This window comes from Sceloporus undulatus, chromosome 8, assembly GCF_019175285.1.
Source record: "Sceloporus undulatus isolate JIND9_A2432 ecotype Alabama chromosome 8, SceUnd_v1.1, whole genome shotgun sequence".
NCBI lineage: Eukaryota > Metazoa > Chordata > Lepidosauria > Squamata > Phrynosomatidae > Sceloporus > Sceloporus undulatus.
In genome coordinates this window covers 24721892-24747071 of record NC_056529.1, presented here as the reverse complement: position 1 = coordinate 24747071, position 25180 = coordinate 24721892, and the positions used below count along the sequence as shown (strand labels likewise).

Sequence of the window (25180 nt, the reverse complement as noted above, 5' to 3'; positions counted from 1 at the left end):
ACTCTCAGCTGCCATTTTGGCCTTCAAAATATATATATGGGGGGGGGTGTTAAGATGTTTGGCAGCCTTTGGGAAGCTCAGAAGGAGCAAAGCACTGTGGTTTGGGCACATTTTGGATGGTTTAGAAGCAAAAATTCCACTCGAAAATCCCCTGTCACTTTACATTTAGAAATTATGCTTTTATGTAAGTGTAATTTCTGTTTTTGAAGTGGGCCACACTGGCGCATCTTAGCATATCCAAAGGGATGTGATGTTTTGATGTGGGGGGCTTTGGGAAGCTCAGAAGAAGCAAACTGCTGTGGTTTGGGTATGTTTTGGGTGGCTTGAGGGCAAAAATTCCACTCAGAAATCCTCACATTACATTCAAGAAATTATGGTTTTACACGGTTATAATTTTTGCTTTTGATGTGATTGCACTTTTTTTTACCTGGTGTGGAATATCTACATTTATTTCAAGATTGGAGTAGCACTGATAAGGGGACTCTCCTTGTTTTTTCTTAATGTGGTCTTCAGTTTTCCGTGGACATAAATGGTGAAGCAGGTGGGACTCTTGTAAGTGTCTCTTCCTTGTTCTTTCAGGAACAGTTTCACAGCGACGCCAAAACTGAACCAGGCCAATGGGACCCACGTCCTCCAAGGCTCGGACCCCAACCATTCCCTCACAAGCCTCGAACGTAAGGGCGCCTGCTTTTTGGATCAGTGACACGGAACGTTTAACAAAACCATTTGTGACAGTCACTTAAAGTTTGAGGGCAACTGGAGGAAAACATTAGCCCTTGGTTTCAAAATTGGGTTTTCCTTTCTTGGACATTCTGAAATCTCTTTAAAGATTTGGGCTGCATTAACTGGGATTTGTAGTTGATCGTGGCATCAGAGTGCTCTGACAGCAAAGGCTAAATATCTCAGAGGACTACAAATCCCAGGCTGACTCTGCTTAAGCTTCAAGTTCAGATAAGAACTAGTGCCTTTAAATGTTTTAGGACCTCAGGTGGTTTTAGGGTCACTATAAGCCAGACACACCAAAGCAGTGAAATTCTCAGGTGGGGCAGTTGTCTGGCTAAATGGTCCGATGTTGGCTGCTAAACTCCATCCTTTTTGCTCCGTCTCTTTTTCCAGGGTCTCCGGAAGAACACCAGGCATCCTTTTGCCCAACGCCGGTCGACTCTCCCAACAACAGTATTGACACCCCTCTGGACACCACTGGAGACATCACTGCGGAAGAAGTGAAGGACTTCTTGGCGTAAGTCTTTTTACATCTACCCCAAAGAGATTGAGTATTCTTGTTTTTGGACTACAACTTCCAGAATTTCTTGCTGGGGTTCTGGGTGCACTTGTCCCCAAAATTAGGTTCTTCCAAGCTCAGGTCAGGATACAAAAAATTTACGTGGTGGAAAGCAGGAGGAGGTTTCATCAGGGTCTAACTCAATGGAGAGGACAACAATGTGGTTCTGACCTCTCTTGCAGGCCCTTGGAGGAAACAGAGCGAAATCTGAGGAACCTAAGTGACGACGAGGCGCGTTCCCCGGGGATCCTAATTAAATGAGGCACGTGTTCAGGTTCTCTCCTTTTTGCAGAGTTGAACAGAGGTCCCCAAATGTCTTGGGCCACCATCCCTCCAATGTCCTAGACTGCATTTTTGAAAGCGTGGCATGCTTGAACCCTGGTCATAATTGCATCTTGGGTTTGGGACCTCACAATACTCCAAGGATTGCTTCTCCCCATGTACACCCATTGGAGGATTATGGCCTGCCAGAGAGGCCTTCTTCTGTGTTATTCCAGTGGGGAGAATACAATGTGGGATGATGTGAGATTAGGGCCTTTGCAATGTGGCACCAGGTTGCATATGAGATTTGGTTGACACCAACATTATTTTGTTTTCTTTGGCTTCATTTCAATGCTACATAAAAACAGGATGATGAGGATTCAGGATCACTGGGCGCATCTGCAGAAATAATCCAGTTTGACATCACTTTAACTGCCATGGGTCAAGGCTTTGGAGTTAATAACAATAATAATAAATGTATTTTTACCCCGTCTCTCCATCGGGATTGAGGTGGTTTACAATAAAAATCCATCCAATACAACAATAATTATTCCCTCCCTCCCCTAAAACATCAGTTTTCTGGGATTTGTAGTTTGACGGAGGCGAAGTTGCAGTCCAGTGAAATTGTATGGTGGTGGTTTGTAATACAGTGGTACCTCGGGATACGAAATGCGCGGGTTACGAAATTTCCGGGATACGAAAAAGTTGGATTGGCAAAAACTGTTTCGGGTTACGAAATATTTTTCGGGTTACGAAATTCATTTCGGCGCGAAATTCAAATGCTATAGGCTTCCAGCGCTAACGGAAAGCTATTTCGGGTTACGAAATTTTCACGTTACGAAGGGAATGGCGGAACGAATTAATTTCGTAACCCGAGGCACCACTGTATTTTGTAATGGTTATTGTGGCTTATACACATAAACTGTTTAATAATCTAATAATAATAATGATAATACATTTCCCACTGCAGAGAGGGTGAAACCATGGTGAGACTGTTGGAGGATTTGGAAGCCACTTGAACAAGACGACTTCGCTTTGCAACGGACCGTTCGCCGTACCTCTCCGCCTCCTTCCGGAGACTTTCCTTTTGCAGTTTGTTTTTACGCAAGGAGTTAATACCATGAACGCCTGGAAGCGGACAGGTGGGATACCTTGAATCTCAGACTCTCTCATTCTCGGTCCTTCTCCGAGTCTGCCTCTCTCTACGTCTCTTTTTTTAAGGTTGAAAACGCAAGAGTGCCATCCATCTACAGAAAGGACCAAGTTGTGTCTTCTCTTCCATTGCACAAAAAACAAAACCCCACAACACTAAAACTCTTAAACTTCCTCCTTTTTTAAAAAATAAAGAAAAAGACGAAAGAAAGAACAAATGAACACAAGACACAAAATCATGCGCGGGGAGGAGATGTCATTTGGAGATCCCTGCAAGACCGAATCTGCAGCATCCCTTGAAGCGAAGTGTTGGCGCCGACCTTTCCTTGTAGGGAGCCGGCTTTTTATATAGACAGTATTTGGACGACTGTTTTCGGATCCTGAAAACCTTTCTCTTCTCGTACGAAATGGGCTCTTTTTGCGGGGATGTTTACATATATATTTGCAGAGTCTCCCTCCTGCCTTTGGGTTGGAACCACCTTCTTCTGCCAACTTCCAGGAAGAGAATCGGTGCCCATCCGGGGAGCAAAGACCACCTCCTTATGAGCCACCTTTTGGGGGGGGAACGCTTTTGTGACCTTTTCTAACACTTATTGGGACGATTTCTTTTCTCTATTTGGATTATTTGCTCTTTGGTTTTGAAGGATTCCTCGTTGAAGTCTTGGGTTTTTGGTGCCAGCGGATGTGTGTCCTTTGGTTTCTCCCCATCGGGCATATTTTGTGGAAGACCACACCGTGGATCCATGAGAAAACCTATCATTGTGGACATTTTTTTTCCCATCATGTGGCTGATGTGGTTATGATGCACAAAGTTTGGTGTCAAGAAATGTCAGAATTGATGTTCTTTTTCTCCTTTCCCCCCCCTTTTCTGACTTCTGTTGGTGTGAATTTTCAGGATAGGAAGGAAGTGTTTCTGTTGGGGAGAATCTGTAGCTTTTTAGGTATGTTTCTCCACTTTGACTGTTTTGAGGAATTCACCTGCTTTGGAGAAGTCTCCAATTGTATCTCAACTGTGGGAAAAGGTACAGATCTCTGCTGGATTGCAACACTCATCATCCCCAGGTCAGAACAGCCAACACTGGGGAGTTAATAATAACTTTAGGGAAGTTGCATGATTTCTACCCGAACCGTAGCTGCATGTGAGTGAGGGTTTATTGAACACCGCACAAATTTTGTTCAACCACAAGTCCCATCCTCCCTCACCGTTGGCTGCCCTGGTTGGGTCTGATGGGTTTTGCAGTCTAGTTACATCAGCAGAGCACAAAAGCTTGGATTTGTTAAGAGAGCTGTGTGTATTACAACAAAAGGGCCTTTCACACTTGCAGAGTTATAGTGCTACGATTCCACTTGAGCTGCTATGGCAACATGCAATGGCATCCTGGGATTTAGAGTAGGAGGGCAAGTACAGCCAGGAAGCTCTAGTGCCACCACAAACAATGTATCCCAGGATTCCACAGGATGCAACCATGGCAATTCAAGTGCAAACATAGTGCCACAATTGCGTAGTGTGAAAAATCGACCTTCCTTCCTTCCTAAAATTTTGGTTTGAAAGTAGTGCATGCTTGCTGGGAGAAAGGGGGGCCATGACAACTTTGGGTTGTAACTGTCCACAATTCAAAAGACCAATAAGTGGACATATTGTCCCAGCTCCTTGGGGTTGCATTCCTTGCTTTGTGTGGTCTTCTTCACAAAAGTTGTCAAGCCACAAGATGTAGGGGCAATAGCATCACAGGTCTTTGGGAAGTCCTCAAACTTTGCACCAGGGGTGAGAATCATGTAGCTTGGTTGAGGGTGTTGGACTGCAGTCTCCAGCAGCCCCCAGCCAGTAATAGGGGGGGTGATAGGAGTTGCAGTTCCAGCAATATTGGGAGGCCTGTGCCATTCCCATCTCTGTAACTGAGATGAAACATGTCACCTTATGCTCACATGTGTGCCAGCGAATTCTCCAAAGCCCCCGCACACCATCTTTTTGAGGTTAAAGGAATTGAAACTCTCTAGTGTTTTTGGGGCCTTCTGGGATTATCCTGGACTCCTCCTGTATTTAATAGCTTTCCCCATCTCCGGGTGTTGCTCCTGGCAGAAAAGACTCCACCTTGGACACAACTCCCATTTTCCACCCAAATTTTGTCTTGCTCAGTGTTCAGAGGAGTTGGATGGGGGATTCTGGGCATTGCAGTCCAGAGAAAAGCCACTTCTCTGAGCCATGATCTTAGATATGTAGGATCTAAGTATTCTTTGCAGAGGCCTTCACCTAGAATTTAATCTAGAACTTGAAAAGTGCCACCTATAAATTAATCTAGATCTTGCAACTTGGCCATTCGTCTCCGTTCCACATTGACCTCTGAAAATGGGGGACCAAATCCCAACTCTATAAACATGCCCCAAATTCCTGCCTTTTACTCCTCCCCTTGAAAACCAGAAACCTATCTTTTGTTCTTTGCATTCACATTCCTTCTATTACAATACTACGAAGCTGGCCGCTCTGGACCTTTCCGGAGCCCATCCTGTGCCAAAAAAGAGAGAGGCTGGGACAGTGACTTCTTACTACACTACAACTCCCAACATCTTCCATGCTGGCTAGGGATTTATATTCCAAAATCCTTCCATCCTGGAAAAAAGTAACCGGGGGGAGGACCTGGCAATGCTTGCATGCAACTGTGCCTCCTGGGGGTGCATCTACATGACCCAATTACGGCACTTCGATACCACTTTTAACCATCATGGTTCTATCCTGTGGAATTCTGGGATTTGTAGTTTCATGATATTTGGGATTCTTAGCCACAGAATTCTTCTAGTGCTGCATAAGAAACACCAGAGTCTTGTGAAACTGCAAATCTGAAAATAGCAGAAGGATGGAACCATGGCACTTAAAAGTGTTATCGAACCGTTGCAGTTGCGCAGTGTGGATACGCGCCCCTTGGCGTCTGCGCCATCATTTTGCTGCTGTTTTAAAGCAGGTTGGTCATTGTTATATTTTTATTCGCATGGCCGACATCATCTTCTTGTGCCAAGGAAAGGTTGGCCAAAGGCTTTGGTCGGGGGGACAAACTAAAGTTATATTTCTCATGCAGTAGTAGTACCAATCCTGGGCTCAGCTTAGACTAGACCCAGTTTTAGATAGCCTTTTGCGCTATATTGGTTGGCCCATTCCTCCTTCTTAGTTGGCAAAGGAATAACCCCCCATGTCCCCACGATATGCCCAAATTTTGCCCCCATCCCACCCCAATGATGAATTAGTGAGAAATAAGAATAATCTGGTACGGTTGGATTTCATGTCCCTCTGTTTGTGTGTATGTGTGCGCATGTGTGTAAAAGGATGAATGTCTGGTGCGTGGCTGGAGAGGGGTAAGGAATTCATTGCTGAAATGTGCCATTGTGTGTCTTAATTTTTTGTTTCTCTCTCATTTGGATGGGATTAATTGTGGAGGGGAGGGAAGGGATTAGAGTCCTTGGTAGAAAGTACCCTCCGTTGGGAACGTTTCTTTTGTTTTTTGGGTCCAGATAATGGATTTAGCATTGTTTAGTTATTAATACAGGTTTCTAATAAAGGAAAAAAACAAAAAACAAATAAAAGCATTTAATATCTTTAAGTCTGTGTGGCTGGTTGTCCGAGGGGTGGCTCTGATGCGGGGTCAAAATGTGCGCAAACTGCGGCAAAACGTCGCACTTCTCTTCCATCTTTTTCCTAAATGGAGTGATGTTCAATAACTAGGTTAGAGGAGCAGGTGAAGCCGCAACGGCCTGAACTTTAAAAGAGGTTAAGGGATTATATGATAGCCCTGTTTAAATGTTTGAAGGGATGTCACATTGCGGATGGAACAAGCTTGTTTTCTGCAGCTGCAGAGAATAGGACCCAAAGCAATGGATGCAAACTATAGGAAAAGCGATTTCAGCTCAACATTAGGAGGAATTTATTGAAGGTAAGAGCTGTTTGACAGGGGAAGATGCTACTTTGAAAAATGTAGCCTCCTTCTTTGGAGGCTTTTAAACAGAGGCTGGATGGGCATCTGTGATGGTGTCTTGGACTGGAAGGCCTTTGAGGTCTCTATTCTAAGTCTCACGCAGCTGTAGGTTCCTTTGCAAAATTACCGTATATACTCGACTCTTAAGTCGACCTCATATATAAATCGAGGGCAAGTTTGGGGACCAAAATCCTGGATTTTGATGTGACCCATGGATAAGTCCGTGAGAGAAAAACTTAGAGGCATGTAATGAAGGATGTAAAGGATGAAGTAAAGGAAAATAATGCCAAAGAACTTACAAAATTCCAGCTGACATAACTATTTGTGCCCATATTAAGGCTGGATGGATGAGAATAAAAGGGGATCTGTGCTTCCAGGGCAGATTAAACTTATCTTTCCCCATATATGTGTGTGTGTCTTAAAATACAGCACTCACATTGACCTGTGGACAAGTTGACTCGGATTTTTGGGTTCAATAAGTTCAGCAAAGTTTCCAAGAAAGTTTTGCAAACACTTCCCGACTCCTGTCCTAAAACCCATTCCCTCCATCCTTTGTTCCCAGGATGCCATACTCTCCGACGCAGAAGAGGAGAAGCCATGTTTTGCATTTTTATTATAAATAGCTCAAGTCTCAGTGGAAGTGAAACAACAGCAATAACAATAACTCTGCCCTTTGGCTTTAATGCAACAGTAGTGAGAGAATCCTAGCTTTAACATTCCAAGAACATATGTTCCGTTGCTCTAAGGGGGGGAAATGTGAGGATATGCGCAAAGTATTAGGCAATGATGCGCAGGAACGTGGGGCTTTGAGGAGGGACCTCTTCCAGCTCCATCTCTTCTAGTAACATTTTGTCCTATGTGTGCTGCTTGAAAAAAGAACAGACTACCTTTGAAAGGCCATGGGAGCCAGTCCTGGGTTGAAGTGGATTGCCAAGTCCATCAGATTTGGGGATACCATTCAGTCGCCCATTTAGGCCGGGGGTTTCCGGAAGACACTCCAAGCGTGGAAGCAGTGGGTGAAGACTGGTGGTTCATTGCCTTTGCGCACGAGACGGAGCTTCCTCGGGCGGCTTGGGTCCTTGGAGCGCATGTGCTGGATGTACACCTGGGATGGGGAAGAAGAGGGGCAGCATTGAGTGCAATGCAGTGGGATCGAGGACCCCCTAGGTACCAAAATCTGTGGATGCTCAAATCCCATTAAATACAATGGCATAGTGAAATGTCACCTTTATAGAAAACGGTAAAATCAACGTTTGCTTCTTGGAATATTTTAAAATATGCCGCATATACTCGACTATAAGTCAAGGGCAGGTTTTGGGACCAAAATTATGAATTTTGATATGACTCATGTATAAGTCAAGGGTAACACTTAAAGAGCATATAGCAAAAGACCTAAAGCAGTGGTCCCCAGACTGTGCCCTTTAAGGGACTTTAGACTTCAGCTCCCAGAATCCCAGACTATTTGCCAACATGTCCTCCTTACCTGGCAAGCTTTCAGACTCAGTTTGATCTCCACTTGGCTTGTTTGGCTCCCAACCCACATGTAGACCTGCAAAGAACGGAAGGTGGTAAAATACATATGGTTTGCAAAGGTCAAAGACACTCACTTCCAAAAAAATACTGACTCTGGAATTCTCTCGCTGACTTAATGCATATATTCAACTATAAGTCGACCTCAAAGGGCAGGTTTTGGGGCTGAAATTATGAATTTTGCTATGAGCTGTCGGTAAGTTGAGGGTAAAACTTAGGGGCATGCAGCAAAGGATTTGAAGCAATGGTCCCCAAACTGTGCCCTTTAAGAGATTTTGGACGTCAGCTCCCAGAATCCCAGACTATTGGCCAATATGGCTGAGGCTTCTGGGAGATGAAGTCCAAAATTTCTTAAAGGGCACAGTTTGGGGACTGCTTACCTAAAGGATGAAGCGAAGCAAAACTGCCAAAGAAGGTACAAAATTCCAGCTCTTTGTGATATGTACAATATTTACATTGACCCACGGATAAGTCAGATTCAGGTTTTTGGGGTCAATTTTTTGACCTAAATTTCTAGACTTATACATGAGTACATAGAGTAACACTTGTGTAAGTGCTTTTTTGGATATTGCACAAAAAGGTATTTTCCGCCAGCTGCAAAATGGCGGCCTGGGAGAAGCTCTTCCACCTGACGCAAGTGGATGCTACTACTCTCTACAATTTGACCCTCCTCTCTTACTCAGCAATGGTAGGTGTAAGGTTTAACTCTGGGTATCCTCATCCTCCGAACCCAAGAAAACTAACCTCGCGCCCGTTGTCAAGTAACATGATATCGTCGTCGGCGAGGTCGTCCTGGCAGAAGTCAGAGCACTTTTCCGACACGGCGAAATAGCCCTTTTCGTTGGAGCATCTGGAGAGGTAAAGCCAGAAGGATGCATTAGTATATGGTTATATTAGAGGGGCATTATATTAGATTACATATTGTATATTATTGTAATATAATATATAAGAGATAAAGCCAGAAGGTTCCTTGTTAGCAAGAGCGCATGTGCCTGGACTGCAGTTCCCATTAGCCTTAGCATGGCCAATGAGCGAGGGATGCTGGAAGGCTGCACATTCCAGATGTGGAGGGATGGTAGAATGTGAGATGTATTTTATGCGTTTAATCTCTTAACTTCCAGCCTTTTCTTCCTAAATAATAGGACTTGAGGCAGTTTGCAGCTTACTGAACCCAGTGTAGATTTTAAACTATTTTTCAAAATACAAGTAAAAGGTATTAACCTAAACTTAATTTAGTAAAAGATCTGAAACTATGATAAATCCCAGTAAATCAGCAGAGGATAAATACCTTGCAAAAATATAAAGTTCAGGATCCCATAGGATGGAGTTATAGCATTTAAAGTGGCGTCAAACTGCATTATTTCTACAGTGTAGATGCCCCCTATGACTTGCTGCCCTTGGCGAATAGAGGAATGAGAGCAGATGCAGGGTTGTAAATGGAAACGGCTCCTACCTGAACAGGCGAGAATACTTCATGTATTCGGCGTCTCCATCGTAAGGCTTCTGGGTCCCAATGCCGACCCAAAAGAAGTTCTCGGGCTCCTCGCCTTCATTGATCACCTGGAAGCAGAAGGAAACAACAGTCGGCCATTTTAGAATAGGTGGGTTTGCCCTATACCTTTGTGCCAACGCAACCAAGGTGAGCTGCTTGGGCATGGCAGGTAGGCTGGGATCCTACTGAGACATTGGTTGTCGTTGTGCGTTTTCAAGTTGTTTCCAACTAATGGTGACCCTACCCTCCTATCAGGGGGTTTTCTTGGCAAGATTTCTTCAAAGGGCTTTAATTAATAATAATAATTCAAACTGGGTAAGTATACACTCTGTCTTTGGTCAGCATGAAACAAGTATCTCAGCAGTAATCTGCTCTGCTGTTTGCTGCCTTGAGTCCCTATATTGGGAGAAAGACAGGATATAAGAAAATAATAATAATAATAATAATAATAATAATAATAATAATAATAATAATAATAATAATAGTTTACTGCTATCCAAGGACACAGTGTATACTTACTCAGTTTAAAATAATAATAATATTCAAACTGGGAAGTATACACTCTGTCCTTGGATAGCATTAAACAAGTATCTCTGCAGTAGCCTCCCTTATGGCACCTCCAAGTTTTGCAAGTAGAGATGTGTAAGAGTCCACCTTCTCTGTCCGTATTTTCCAGCTTGGACTTTCCCCGTCTCTGGCGCAACTGACCTGTTTACTGTAGGAGTCGTCGAACATGTGGTTCATGATGTCCTCGGCCAGTTTGGCTTCATCCGGGTCGGCCGCCCGACCCACCCAGGTGTAGACGATGCCTTGGTTGTCGCTGCTCTCAAAGGGAACCTGAAGCAGAGGAAGGAGAAAGGAACGGAGTCATTGCAAGATACCATAATCGACTTATGGCAGTCTCATACATTTTTCATAGGATTTTCTTAGGAGGTTCTTTCCTCTGAGGTAGAACCTAGAGTCTGGGATCTGTTGCCCGTCTCCCATCCAAGGACTGACCCAGGCCAACTCTGCTTAGCTTCCAAGATCAGGTGGGATATTTGCATATGTGTATATATAGGCTTTCAAGTTCCCTGTTGACTTATGGTCAACTTATGGTCATGGCGCTGTCTTAGGGACACAATACTCAGAGATGGTTTTGCCAATTCATTCCTCTGAAATATAGCCTACATATATACCTGGGATTCCTCAATGGTCTCACATACAAATACTAACCAGGGCTGACCCTGCTTAGCTTCCAAGATCAGATAGGATCTGGTGCCTTTAGGTTATTTAAACCCTGAATTACGACTCTGAAAAAACCCGTTAGCCGTAATGTTTTACTGCTATTGCTGAACAATTCTTACTAATAATTTTATTTTACTTGAAAAATGTAAGCTGTTTTGCATAAGAAAAAGCTATGAGAGCTTCCCCAATGTAGGAATCCAGTTTATTAATAAGGTGCTTTTGAACTGGGTTACCTTCAAGATGAAACAAAATTCTGAGTTGAGAAGGCTGGAGTCGGTATTGATCTGGATGCACCTGAAAAAGGCATGGAATAAGATCAATTAATATCTGCTAATGGCCACTTCCGTGCATCGCATTTTTAAAATGGTGCGGACAAGTTGGAAACGGTCAAGAAAAAGACGAAAGGATCCAGAAACTGGAGTCTGGAAACTTTACTGTTTGGGACTACAACTCCCAGTATCCTGCAGCCAGCAAGGTCAATGGGCAAGGTTACCTATGGCATTCTGGTAGTCCAAAAAAGAAACTTTCCCAAGAAACTACTATAAATCCTTTGGAGAAGAATTTATACGGTGGTTGATATTACAATATTAGTATCAATGATTAGGATAATGGAGGAAGAGGAGATAATATTGAGGCTGTTTAGCTGAGGATTAACAAGGACTGCAGTGTTCAAATAACTTAATTCATTAAATGGGTTTTTAAAAGAAGGTAGATGGGTCTCCTTTCAGTGATGCTTTAGTTATGGCTTCTTTAGGTCTGGATGACCCTTAGGGACATGGAAATGAAATCCATGAAAATGAAATGAAGTGTCAGATTGGGAAAGGTGTCCAGGAGATCCGGACGGACGGCGCTCACCGGGTGCAAAGGGCGCTTCCGTTTGTCCGGATGTGATAAAGGCTGGGCTGGAGGCTGTCTTCCTTGGCCTTCCGCTTGCCTTTGTGGATGATGAATTTCCGCTTGAAATGGGAGAGGAATTTGGGGTTCTCCTGCTGCTGGGTCATGCGCACCACCTGAAAAAAGGGACAAAGGGGTACAAAAACCAGTAAGCCGGGATGCATTAAAAGAATATGCGTAACTACCCACTCATCCATGAAAAAGCATGCAAGACCTATAGTTTCTTGGACTCTGTGGCCATGTTCTAGAAGAGTTTATTCCTGACGTTTTGCCAGCATCTGTGACTGGCAGCTTCAGACCGTATTATTTATTATGATAGATTTAGGGTCTCCTTAAGTTGGAAGGCACTTCAAGGCACAAACCAACAACTGAGATCCCTCTTGAATATAAATACAATTTAAAACATGAAAATAAAAGGCGGCAGGCGCACGTCCGCTCGCCGTCTCTTGTTACTCGCCTCCAGCTTTCCGGGGAAAAGGTTCTCGAATTTCTTCTGGAGGCTGAAAGTGAAGGTCAGCCATCCCATGTTGGAAGCCTCCCTGCCTTGCCAAAAATACACCACGCACTGGAAGTCTTCCTCCGGCTGCTTTTCTTCCTCCTCCTCTTCCTCCTCCTCTTCTTCTCCTCCTTCAGCACCCCCATCGCTCCTTTTCTTCTTGCTCTTCTTTTCCTCTTCGTCTTCCTCGCACTCCACAGGCACCCAGTACCTTTCGGGGGAAAAAAGCTACCGTTACTTTGCTTTTATATTTTCAATTGTTTCTATCCATGGCAGTAAAGGGATGGGATGTTAACAGTGGGCTTACCGGCAGAGAAAGACATAGCAATCCTGGGTGTAGAAATGGCCAAATTCCTCTTCGGGCAAACGGGCAAACTTCTTATTCTCCAAAACAAAGCCCTCCATCCCGTCCAGGTCTTCGTTCCATTCTTCCATGAGCTGCTCCGCCTGCAAACGTATGGAGATACGGGTCACAAAGGGGCAAAACTTTGGGGCCGAGGGCGGGAAGTCATACCATAAAACCATGGTTCCCAAACTTTGGGTTCGCTAGATGTTTTGGACTTCGGCTCCCAGAATCCCAGACTGTTGGCCAAGATGGCTGGGGCTTCTGGGAGCTGAAGTCCAAAACATCTGGGAGACCAGACTTCAGTGCATCTAGCTGAAGATCCTTCAATGACCTCTGAGTTCCCCTTCCAGCCCTATGAGATTTAGTTGTTGTTTTAATGTGTTTTATATATGTTGTTAGCTGCCTTGGGTTCCATTTTGGGAGAATGGCGGGATAAAAATAAAATAAATTCAAGGTGACATGCAATTTAAAACAAGTACAAAGCCAAACTTCTGGTTTTAGAGGCGTTAAATTCTGGGGCTTGAGAATCTCAAAGCTTTTAAGCTAAGACCCAAGTCTCCAGATCTCATGGTTATATGGATAAAGCAGTAACATAACTGAGAAAGTGTGTGTGTGTAAATGCAAAGAAACTGGGACTGATTTGAGCATAGCACAGGGCACCCAGAATAGTTCTTCGCACTTCACTGACTAGGTACAGAGATGCATATGCTTCCAGGTATTTTAAACACAGACTGCAGAATCCATGTTTCATTGGTTCAACAAGAGATTAATTTGCCGATGATAATTTCAGACGGCTCCTATCCGCCTCCCTCCTCTCTTTTACCTCAGTCAGAGGCATGGGGGGCTGGCGGGGCAGAAAGAGGGCCGTCAGGTCGGCCTTCATCTGATCCTTCTTCTCAGCATCCTTCTGGACTTTCCCAGAGAGACCCTCCGTTTGCTGGACCGACTCTGCGTTGCGGGTGTAATCCACCTTCAGCACGTCGTCCCAGTTCTTGAATTTGGACTTGAAGACCTGGAAAGGAAGAGAGGAGGATGTCAAGGAATGGACATCCTAGACTGCACCAGGGATGCCGTGGACCAAGGGCAGTGTCTGCTGACAGGTGGGCAGCTGTGGGAATGAGAGTCTCTCCAAACCTACCTGGCACTCGGTGCCCTCCAGGTTGCGGATGACCATGGCATGTTTTGGACGATGGAGCATGCTGCACAGCTCTTGCCCCAGCTTCAGTGCGGCTGCCCGCACCAGGCGTGGCGACTTCCGGCCGATCCAGATGAAGACGTCCGACCAGCAGTCCAGGATGTAGACCGACTTGGTATCCAGAAGACTCTGAAGCTACAGAAGGAAGAAGAGGAGGAAGTAGAGGAAAGATGAAGGTTTGCCCCACCTGGATTGCTAGGAGACAGGGGTGTTACTCCTTGACCTCAAATATGGAACAACGACACATCAACACACCCTTCCTCCCATCGTCTCACCAGTCTCATCTCTGGTAACAGGTCCACCTTCGGTCTTTTCTTGTGCTCAACCGAGAGTCGGTAGTTGATCTGAGGCAACTCCAGGTATCCCAATCCTAAACCAACCTGAGCAAGAAGCAGAAGGAGAAGAAAGAGAGGAGGGTTAAACTGGGAGGAATGAGCCATCAAAAGCCCTACTGGGCAACCTCAACTAGAGCAAACCCATTGAAGCTATGGTGACATGGTGACTCTGTGTGCGTTGTGTGCCTTCAAGTCGTTTCCGACGTACGGTGATCCTATCACGGGGTTTTCTTGGCAAGATTTGTTCAGAGGAGGATTCCCAGATTGGCCATGAAACCCACTGACTTGGACAAGTCAGTCTTTCTCAGCCTCAGGGGAAGCCAATGGCAAACCTCCTCTGAATAAATGTGCCAACAAAACCCTATGATGGGTTCACCTTAGGGTCGCAAGAAGTCAGAAATGACTTGAAGGCACACAACAACAAAAGGCTTCCAGAGAGGACATTTGCTAATCCTATGGTTCTCCAATGTACCATATCTTGGTCCGCAGACTACCTTTCCTCCTCCCTTCTTTCCTTCCTTCCTTTCCAGTCTCCATGGACTGGCAGCTGATGGCTAGTGGACACCAATCCATGCACCATCCCTCAGCGGCATTTGTCTAATCCACCTCTGGAAACAAACCACCTTGGGATGTATGATGGCTAAAATTTAACCATCTCAGGACACCCTCCTTGACCATTCTGCTTTCCAATTTAACCCTACACTGGAGCACAACTATAACAATCTCTCTCTTCCTCCACACCTTGTAGAGTTTGGGTCTTGGAGGCCTGAAGTCATCTGGGACGTTGGTCTTGATCTCTTCCGGCTGCCCTCCAAGGACCTCCCAAAATTCGGGGGTCTCCTGAGTCTGGGTCAACAGTATGATTTCCGCTTTCCCCTTCCTCTCATTCTTGTTGATCTTTTCTGCAAAGAGCCTGCAGAGGACAGAAAAAAAGCAGTTAGAGGAGGGCAGAAGCACTAAGCTACAAAAAGGCGAGTATGTAGCTTGAAACGACAGCGCACGCTTCCTGTGCAAAAGGTCCTGGGTTCAAAAGCTGGAATGTCTGGTTGGAAAGACCTCAGATACCAGGGGCTCTTTTGTCTTGTAGTACTGTACTTTAACTGCCATGATAAAACCATGTGTAGGCAACTGATAAACCAACAGCAATAAACAACCAGCTGTCCGCACGAGTTGCAAAGCAGTGGAGTTCTCACCTACACTTAGACAATGCATGATTTCAGCATTTTATATCATTGGATAGTTATAAATGTTTTATTTTGTAATTGTTTGTAAAGTGCCGTGTACAATGGGACCTTGGTATCTGCTGGGGTTTGCTTCCAAAAATCCATGGATGTTCAAGTCTCATTAAACACAAGGAGGTTGTAAAATGGTGTCCCTGATGTAAAATGGCAAACTTAAGATTTGCTTTCTGGAATTTATATACTTCAGAAATATTTTCAAGCCATAGATCCTTGAATCTATGGATTTAAAAAAATCGGTGGATGCAGAGGGCTGACTGTACATGAAAGGTGCTATATAGATGATGATGATGATGATGATGATGATGATGATGATGATGATGATACCTGGCTTTGGTGGTGGCACTCAGTGTGGCTTGGCTCCCCCTCCAAACGTAGATCTCGAGGCCGTGGTCTAGAAGAAAGGCAAACCTACCAAAAACACGGGAAAGAGGTGAGTTGGAGAGAGGAAGAAACAGGAAGAAAAGAGGGATTCTCTCTTCAGTAGAACGATGCAACCTCACATCTTCCTCTACATCCATGCATTCAATTCAATATATACATCAAATGGGACTTCCGAGAGAGATCTGTGGATGTGTGGTGCTACTGAAAAGGGTACAAGTTGAATCTCCCTTACCCAAAATGCTTGGCAACAGAAGTGCTTTGGATTTTAAGACACCCCCCCCCTCCGGAATACCTATCTTTCCAAGATATCTTGGAGATGGGACCCAAGTCTAAACACAAAATGCATTTATGTCTCGTATGCACCTTCTGCATGTACACAATATAATTTTATATAGAATATAATTTTATAGGTAGCAGGTAATTTTATGCACAATTTTCAAAATAATTTTGTGCATGAAACAAAGTTTGTGAACACTGAACCACCAGAAAGCAAAGGTGTCACTGTCTCAGCGCTGCCTATTTACCGTGGGTCCAAAGCCGCTCCTTTCAGTGGCACCGGTTCCAGCTTGATGTTCTTTTTGCCATAAACACGATAGAGCCTGAATCAAAACAAAGATGTTAGTTCGGATGCAAAAAATTGTATCGATATCCAACTTGGGAGGGAGGTTAGGGAGAGAACGGTGTTACCTGGTGACATAATGGACATCCTCGACTGTGTAGAAACCGCTGGCTGTTCCTCCTTCGATGTAGGAGATTTCGTGATCAAACACCTAAGAGCCACCAAAAAGAAGTGAAAATTTTAAGAAATCTCCCCAGGATTTTAAACCCCATCCCTCTTTTCTTTAACTTAACCTACTTTGTTTGGGGATCCGCTCACCTGGCTGAATTCATCACTTTCGTCCCCCATCTCCTCCCTTTTGGAGCGGGATTCGGCCCCCAGATAGTTGCGCAGGTTGACGGCATGGATGGCGGCACAGGCCTTCTTGTCCAGCGAAGACTCCTGGCCGATCCAGTAGTAGATCTCCCAGTTCAAGGAACCGTTGTCATCCAGGAAGGTCTGAGAAGAGACCATTTCCAAGGTTATACCAATGACCATTAAAGGTGGGAAAGTTCCAGACTCGTTGGCTAATGATCTACGCCAGTGATTCCTAAAAATTTGGTCCTCCAGGTCTTTTGGACTTCAACTCCCAGAAGCTCTAGTCACTGTGGCAAAAAGTCTGGAATCCTGGGAGTTGAAGTCCAAAACACCTGGAGGACCAAAGTTTGGGAACCACTGATCTACACATTTTATATTTGGCGCTCCTCCACCTTAGCGGTTTTGACTTCTGCGGATTTGATTGTTTGCAAATACAGTAATAATTTTGGCCCCCAAACCTGCCCTCAACTTATACATGAAGTCAACTTATAGTAGGTAATCCAAAATGTCTGGAGGGCATCAGGTTGTGTACCTCCGAGGTTCATGTACTGTGAGATTTGAGATTGTGAAGCTTCAAGGCAACCAAGTGGGAAAGTATTTCCTAGGACGATGGGACTCCCAACATCACCGAACATCTCTCTCACCTTCAGAACGATGTAGCAGTCAGCCTCATAGAACTTCCCATGGAAGGTCTCATCCACCATCGTGGGGACGAAGTTCTCGATCTGCCAAACGGTGATGCCGGGAAGTTGCCCCACGTCCTCCGTGAAAAACTCGGAGTAGTTGAGCGGAGGCTTCTCCAAGCTCTGGTCCCAGCGGCGCGTCTTCAGGTCTGTGTATTTCGGGTCTCCGTTCTCCTGTTGTCAAAAGAGGAGGAAAAGTAAAGTAAGGGATCCTAAGCAATCATATGCAAGAAGAGTAAGGGAGCCTAGCAGTTAAATAAAAGGAAGGGATCCTAGAATCTGATCAGGACAAGGGTATGGGGTCCCAGGTGTACAACAAGAATAAAGGATCCTAGTACATAAACAGAGGAAGAATGTAAAGGATCCTGGCAGTCAAACACAAAAACAGCAAAGGATCCTAGTGGTCAAGCATAAGTAAGATACCCTAGTGATAACTGAAGAGGAGAAAGGGATCCTTGGGGTTAAATTTATAAAAGGTAAGGGAGCCTAGCAGTTTAACAAAACAACAAGATGGAAGGACCCTAGCAGCTAGGCACCAGAAAAATAAGGATCCTACAAAGGAAAGCAAAATATGTGATCCTAGCCACTGTCTTCAGGGTGCCAGATCCCTGATAGACTATATATGTGCCATGCTGACTGTGCCACGTCGGTGGATGAATACACATTCACACATTTTTATCCCTACCTCCATCTTCTTGTTCTTCTCTTGAGCAACGTCCGACATGCCTTTCAGCACCTGCTTCGCCTGGTCGTCCTGCGCCGAATCCTTGCGCCTCCTCAGGCGCATCTTCCGTGCCAGCGGGTCTCTTGGGCTGCTCCCTGGGGACAGAAAAAGAGATGTGTGTTGGGGGTTAACAAGTAAAAATAATAAAAATACACACAGTCACTCGGAAGAGAATTCCAGTCCTGAGTTGGAAACTCACCGCCGGCTGCGGCTGCCACGGTGGCAGGAGAGGCACCCGCCAGCCGCAGCTGGTTCTGGAGGGAGAAGTCGATGTTGTACCACTCCGAGGTCCTGTCCACGGGTTTGGGGGGCATGACCAGGTTGGGGTTCTCTCGGACATCCAGGACCTGCCAGGAGGAAGGTGGAAAGGTCACGCTCAGAGGGTCAGCGTGGTTTAGTGGTCTGGGACCATGGTTCGAATTCCTGCTCATCCCATCCCTGCGCTGTACTTCCCGCTTAGCCATACGCCAGAAGTCTCACCTCGATGTCCGTCAGGAAGTGGATGGCTTCCGGCAAGGTGACCAAGCGGTTCTTGTTCAACACCAGCTTCTTCAGCTTCCCACATCTGTGGAGAAAGACCATACAACTCTCATCCATACGTCTCCAACAGCTGAAGAGTGACCATTGGTCAATGGTAAAGCCCAGAAGGTTGTGGGTTCAATCTCTTAGCATAGTGAGTCCTAAACACTGGCTTTCCAGATGTTTTGGACTTCAGCTCCCAGGAGACTCTGCTATCTTGGGATTCTGGGAACTGAAGTCCAAAACGCATGGGAGGCCAGATTTTGGGAATCGCTGTCCTAGCATCTTCATGCAGGTCCCTTCATCGCAATTGTTAGATTGTGAACTCAAAGGCTTTCATGGCTGGCATCCATAATTGTGGATGACATTGGTCATCTTGCCTAGTAGGCACCGTGGGAAGGAATTCCACCTCTTGTTGGGTGCCTCCTTGGACTGGGATGGTTCAGGAGAGAAGTATAGGACATACCTGCACAGACTTTCCGGAATGAGTTCCAGGTTGTTGTTGGCAGCCATGAATTCCTCCAGGTTGGCCAGCTTCCCAATGCCAGAGGGGATGCCATCAAAGTCCAGCTTGTTGGTGTTCAGGTAGAGCTTCTTCAGCTTGGTCAGCTTACAGATGGCGGACTATGGAAGGAGAAAGGGACACGGGCAGAAAAAGGTAAGGATTCGAGAGCAATGCAGAGAGAGAGAAAACGGGGCAGATAAGGGAGACTCGACCCATAACAGTAAATAATCCTTCCAATACCAATGGATGGCTGGGCCATGATGTTAATGTTTGGCCATGATGCCAGCAAGGACTCCAAAACCCATCTGCCAGGCAGAAGAGGGCTAATGGCTACCACGAAATGACATGGACCAATGTGGCCACTTACAGGTAAGGAGGTGAGCAGGTTCCTGGACAAGTTGAGGGTCTCCAGGTGAGTCCACTGGTCGATGCAGAGGGAGAGCTCTGAAATCTGGTTGGTGCTCAGGTTCAGGCGGCGGAGGTTGGCCAAGGTGTAGAGGCACTCGGGGACCCGGCTCAGGTCATTGCAGGAGAGGTCCACATCTGGCCAGGACCAGGAGGGAAGAGAAGGGGAGACCATCAAGCCAAGCAGAGAGAGATTTGAAAGGGCTTGGTCTAAGGTTGCATCCGCATTGCAGAAACAATCCAATTCAACATTGTGCACACATGTGTCTTTAGCAGGATGATGGCTTGCATTGCCTAAACTGCCTACCTGCGAGGTTGGTCAAGCTGTCCAAACTTGTAGGGAGGTTGCTTTGGGTGCGCTGTGTGTTCCTGAGGTGGAGCGTCTGCAAGGCAACCATGGCTGGGAGTTGCCTTTCATTTCGGACGGAGATGTTCCAAGGAAGCATCGAAGAAACAGAGAGAAGGGAGGGGAAAAAATCAGATTATTATTGTTGTTGTTAGTCTACAGTGGGCCCTTGGTATCTGCTGGGGTTTGGTTCCCCTCCATGGATACCAAAATCTCTGGATGCTCAGGTCCCATTAAATACAAAGGCATAGTAAAATGTTATCCCTTATATAAAATGGCAACATCGAGGTTTGCTTTTTTGGAATGCGTATATTTTAAAACTTATTTTCAAGCTGTGGATGATTGAACCTGTGGATCAAGAACCTGTGGATAAGGGGGGCTGGCTGTATGGGTTGAACTTCCATGCAAACCCACCCATTGTCTCACCCAGCTTTTGGGATAAAGGATTTCAAACGGCTTGTTCTCATGCAAGAGAATCAGATAAGATAGAAGTGCTTGAGTCCCATACGGACCCCGCAAGAGGAGACGGAGTGACCGCTGACCAGCTGGTCCATTTGTTTCCTTTTACCTGAGCTGGGCATGGAGGAGAGGGTTGTTATTCAGGATCAAGGTCTGGAGGTGGACGAGGCGCCGCATCTGAGGAGGAAGGCTCTCCAACTTGTTGTCGCTCAGATCCAGGTAGAGCAGGTCGGTCAGGTTGATGAAGAGCTGGTTGGGGATGTTGTCGATGCTGCAGGGCGAAGCAGAAACACACAACGCACACCCAGTTTTCACACTCAGGCAAGTTCTGGCAAATGGGATTTATTTATTTATTTATAGATTTCCCAGCTGACTTTGCAAGTTTTGCAAAACAAGCGTACAAAGACCTTGCACTCTTTCGGCAAATGCAATTTAGAGCCTTTTTACGCTGCAGAGTTATAATGCTATGATTCGACTTGGTTCCATTTTGGGAATTGCAGTTTAGGTTCTGGCTGCAAATTCTAAGGGCCTCTCCATAAACTGCAAATCACAGGACGCTGCAGGACACAGCCATAGCAGTTGAAGCATCACCATTGTGCTATAACTGCGCATCCTTGCAGACAGTCTGGGAAAAACCATGAATCCTTTTTTCTGCAGAGTTTGTGGAGCTTCTCAGGGGAGAGCCACAAAAAGCTCTAATTCCTCCAAATCACATATGGTCAGATCATAGTCTTTTCTAATGGAAGAGGACAGACAGATGCACAGGGTGCATCTATATTGCAGAAATAATGCAGTTTGATCACCATTTTATGAGAATCCAGGGACTTGTCGTTTTGCAAAGAGGGCTGGTGCCTCACAAAAGCTACAAAATCCTACGATTTTGTAGGATGGAGTTAAAGTGGTGTCAAACTGCATTATTTCTACCATGTAAATGCGCCCACAGAGACACACAAAGAAACAGAGATCAACTGGAAATACACAATAATATTTCATGTTATCCCAAAGTGTGCGGCCAGTTTGTGCAACGCCTCGGAAAAAGCAAAGCTCAGGCTCAAATGCATTATCACAGAACCAAGGAACGGCTCGATTTCGCAAAGCGACGGAGTAGAGAGCGCCGGCGCGTTTGCCGCGTTCACCTGTTGTGCGTCAGGTTGAGCACAAGCATGTTCTTGGCGTTTTCCAATTCCCGAGGGACCTCCGTCAGCTGGTTGTAGCTCAGGTCCTACGCAAAAGACAAATAAAACAATGGCACGGATGGCTTGCAAGATATTAAAATGGCTTAACATTTAAAATAATAATAATAATAATAATAATAATAATAATAATAATTATTATTATTATTAAAGCACATCCCAATATTTAACATCCCTCTCATAGCCGTCTCTTTCTCCATCCGGTCAATTTGGATTTGGAGACTCCTTGCAACCAAAAACCAGCGACGGCTTCTATTGCTATTCTCCATCTTTTTGTGTCTATGGACATAGCTGTTTCCAGAAGTCCATAGTTTTTAAATCATTAACTTGTTTATTTTTATTACAGATTATTACAACTAGTACAGGTTAAAAACATATAAAAACATCGATGTGTGTGTATGCGTGTGAGGTTATGTGCTTTCCTGCTTGGCTTAAGAGAGAAAGTCTCCTTTTGGGGGAGGTTTTTAAGCAGAAGCTGGACGGTTGTCTGTTGCGAGGGCTTCGGTTGTGTTTTCTTTTAGGGCAAAATGGGGCTGGACCGGATGACCCTTGGTTTTTTAGGGCTGAATGAAATAAAGCGAATGAACAAAACCTACCAAGACAGAGAGATCGTCGAGTTGGAAAATATCATCGGGGACCCCAGAGTTTTTCAAGCAATTGGCCCGAGCAACGATTGCCTGCAAAGACAGGAAAAACAGAGACGTAACATCATCATCATCATCATCTCCCAAGTGAGGTCCCTGACACCCCAAATGGGCCATTTAATTCCTTTTTAATGCGCTTTAATGCGTTTTTAAGGGATGGAGAGGGACCCAAACGTACCCTTAAGCAAGGGAGGCCAGAGAGCTCTCCATGGAGGGTGGTCAGGCTGTTGTGGCTGACCGACAGATGCTCCTGTTTGCAAACAAACAAACAAACACACAACAACAACAAAAGCATGTATTGCAAAAATCTGGACATGCGCCCATATAACGCAAGCCCATGTGCAATAACGTCACATGTGTGTGCAGAAGGTGCAGATTGCTTCTCTGTGCAGCTTTTTTTTTTGTATTGCTAATGGAAACTTTAAAACATTTTATAACCTATTTTATATCTTAGTTTGTTCCGATCGCTCTCTTTCAATTCATACAATTAGCATCTCAATAAATTTAAACAAAGAATGGGTCAGTGATAGCTTTTATCGGCCGACCGAAATGCACAATGTACTTGTTGCAAGGCATATATTGTGCATTTTGATTGACCAATAAAGGTATCGCTTATGGGTTTTTGTTTGCATTTGTTAAATGGCCAACACAACTGCCGCTGCGTGTTTTCAATACCTTTAATCTAGTAGTTCATATATATCTATACTCATCGTATCAATCGATTTCCAGATCCGCTCTTCAACTGGAGGCACCTCTGCTATATTCAAATTCATTGATCAATCTCATAATCCTATACAGTATAACAGTAATCTGCTGCATTTCTTCCCAATTTCTTTAGGTACCTTATTTAAACATATTTAAGAAATATAGTTTTGGATTTTCCCAATTTAAACATATTAAATTAAACTCCGCGTGATGAACCCCAATGGCATCTTGGTCTATAGAGACATCTCCCTCTTTCCAGCTTTGGTTCTCCAGCCTTTTGGGGTCGATTTTTGCACGGGATTCGCACCCGCGTCATCGGAAAAACCCTCCATTTGGGTTCCTTACCAGCTTCTGGAGGGAAGACAATTCCTCTGGCAAATAGCAAAGACCGGTCCGGTTTAATTTCAGCCATCGCAAGCTAGTCATAGACTTGACATGCTCCGGGAAATAACCGCCCTAAAGACCAACAACAAAAGGGAGATGTAAACATAAAAGCCCAAATGGTTTGCGTTGTGTACAGTTCTGTTTGGTTAAACCAGGTTTGTTTGTTTGCATTAAATTGTAAATTGGACGGCGCTATATAAATATATTATTATTATTATTATTATTATTATTATTATTAGTTTGCTTGCATTCATTTTTAAAAACACTTTTTTTGTTCCCAGCCCACAATCTGAACGATTCCAATATAAAGACATTAAAATGTAAGGAACAGGCGATTCCTCTCCTGTAAAATTCGAACTCGGGGGTCATAAATTCAATAAAAGCTGTTGCCGTTGTCACTTTGTGACTTTTTTTGGAATTTGCCGTCCCAAAAGGAAATAAAATGAAAGGGGTCCGTTGACTTTAAAAAGGGATCCGGAGAAGAAGGCTTTGCGTCAGTGTTTGTGAGCCGGGTTTTGCGAGTCATTGCCAAAATATTTGGAGATCGTTGCTGGGAGTCAAAGGAAAGGAAAGAGGCCCCTAAAATATCACAGGCTTCAGAGGTATTAAAAAAGCCAAATGATGGCAAATGGTTGGAGTCTGTGGAGCCGCCCAAAAAGGGAAAAAAGAAAATGCCTTTCTAGTTTAAAATTGGGACCAAAATTGTACGGCGCCAAATAAATCAATAAAAAGGCTAAATTGAAAAACTGGAATCATGGTTTAGAAGTATTAAAATACTGGAATAATGACATAGAAGTATTAAAATGGATTTAAAACAAGAGCAATGGAAACATAGGGAGGTTTTGTTTGTCATGAATGTGAGGTTTACTCGGATGGGTTTGATTTAGGTTTATATATATATATATATATATATATCATATATAATGTATATATCTTCGTTTCAAAACAAACCAGCAACGCCTAAACAAGCCTAGAGCCCTGCCCTTGGCCCCAGCGTTGATCCCAATGGGATCCATAGGGTTCCAGTGAAGCTGGAGGGGGAAAGGGGGCTATTTTGGGCTCCTTGCGGGTTTATCGCGGGATGGTCGCGCGTTAGTGTCCCCTGTCCACACTCACCTTGAAGTCATTGCCGCTGAGATCCACTCCTCGGATGAAAGGGAGGACCCCAGTGGCAGCCATAGGAAAGAAAGGGAAGGAAAGGAGGAGGAAATGGAGGCTGCAACTGTTGCAAGGAGGCTGCTTTCTTGGCAGCTTAAGGCAAAGGCTGCTCTTCCTTCCTTTCCTTTTGGACCCAGCCCTTCCCCAAAAAGAGAGACAGGCAAAGGGGAGGGGCTTATTTTGGCCACCTGTCACTCAAACCCTTAGCCACACCCACCTTTTGTTTGCATTGCTTTTAACCCTTTCTTTCTCACTTTCTGCAAAGCTGCATCTGCACTGCAGAGTTGATGCAGTTTGACACCGCTTTTAATCGCAATGGCTCCATGCTGCGATTTGCAGTTCTATGTCGATGTTTAGCTACAATCGGAGTTACAACAAAAACAGTGGCATATGTCACATTATATTAAGATAATAATTAAAAATAAGCAGTTATCTATTTATTCTGTTTATTTATATACAAAGATAGATCAGTTTATGGGGATTAGAGCATTTCAGACAAAAACAATGCCATTATAAGGACTACAATTAAAGTTACAATAGAAACATTGCCATGAAACATTATATCAAGTTTAGATTGAGCCCAAATAAAAAAGGATATATATATATATATATATATATATATATATTCAGTCTATTACATAGATAGATCCATTCATTGAATCAAACCAACTCAAACAATTACAAAGGACAAAAGGAATACAATTATAAATACTACGATTAGTTACAATAAAAACAGTGCCAGGTC

The 25180-nt window shown here is 44.6% G+C and overlaps 2 protein-coding genes across 3 annotated transcripts in view; one reads left to right on the top strand and one right to left on the bottom strand.

Annotated features, from left to right (window-relative positions):
- Positions 1 to 6285, top strand: part of LLGL1 (LLGL scribble cell polarity complex component 1) — a 33988-nt gene extending 27703 nt beyond the window's left edge. The window contains exons 20-23 of one of the 2 annotated variants that reach the window (XM_042437321.1): positions 580 to 674; positions 1117 to 1240; positions 1465 to 1544; positions 2514 to 6285. In XM_042437321.1, the coding sequence (XP_042293255.1) occupies positions 580 to 674; positions 1117 to 1240; positions 1465 to 1543 (298 nt within the window). In that variant the 3' untranslated portion in view covers position 1544; positions 2514 to 6285. The remainder of the gene's footprint in view (positions 1 to 579; positions 675 to 1116; positions 1241 to 1464; positions 1545 to 2513) is intronic. The other variant, XM_042437322.1, reaches the window with a different exon arrangement.
- Positions 6286 to 7253: 968 nt separating this feature from the next.
- FLII (FLII actin remodeling protein) lies at positions 7254 to 24589 on the bottom strand. The gene is made up of 30 exons (XM_042438410.1): positions 24394 to 24589; positions 23239 to 23349; positions 22367 to 22438; positions 22141 to 22221; positions 21488 to 21573; positions 20461 to 20622; positions 19854 to 19957; positions 19509 to 19684; positions 19103 to 19260; positions 18598 to 18682; positions 18317 to 18464; positions 18079 to 18212; positions 17355 to 17567; positions 16672 to 16851; positions 16482 to 16564; positions 16319 to 16393; positions 15738 to 15821; positions 14914 to 15085; positions 14113 to 14217; positions 13781 to 13972; positions 13466 to 13654; positions 12604 to 12743; positions 12258 to 12507; positions 11762 to 11916; positions 11140 to 11200; positions 10388 to 10516; positions 9641 to 9747; positions 8932 to 9037; positions 8141 to 8206; positions 7254 to 7762 (listed from the first exon to the last, which is right to left on the bottom strand). The coding sequence occupies exons 1-30, from the start codon at positions 24454 to 24456 to the stop codon at positions 7628 to 7630; spliced, it is 3822 nt and encodes a 1273-aa protein (XP_042294344.1). The 5' UTR covers positions 24457 to 24589; the 3' UTR covers positions 7254 to 7627.
- Positions 24590 to 25180: the final 591 nt, after the last annotated feature.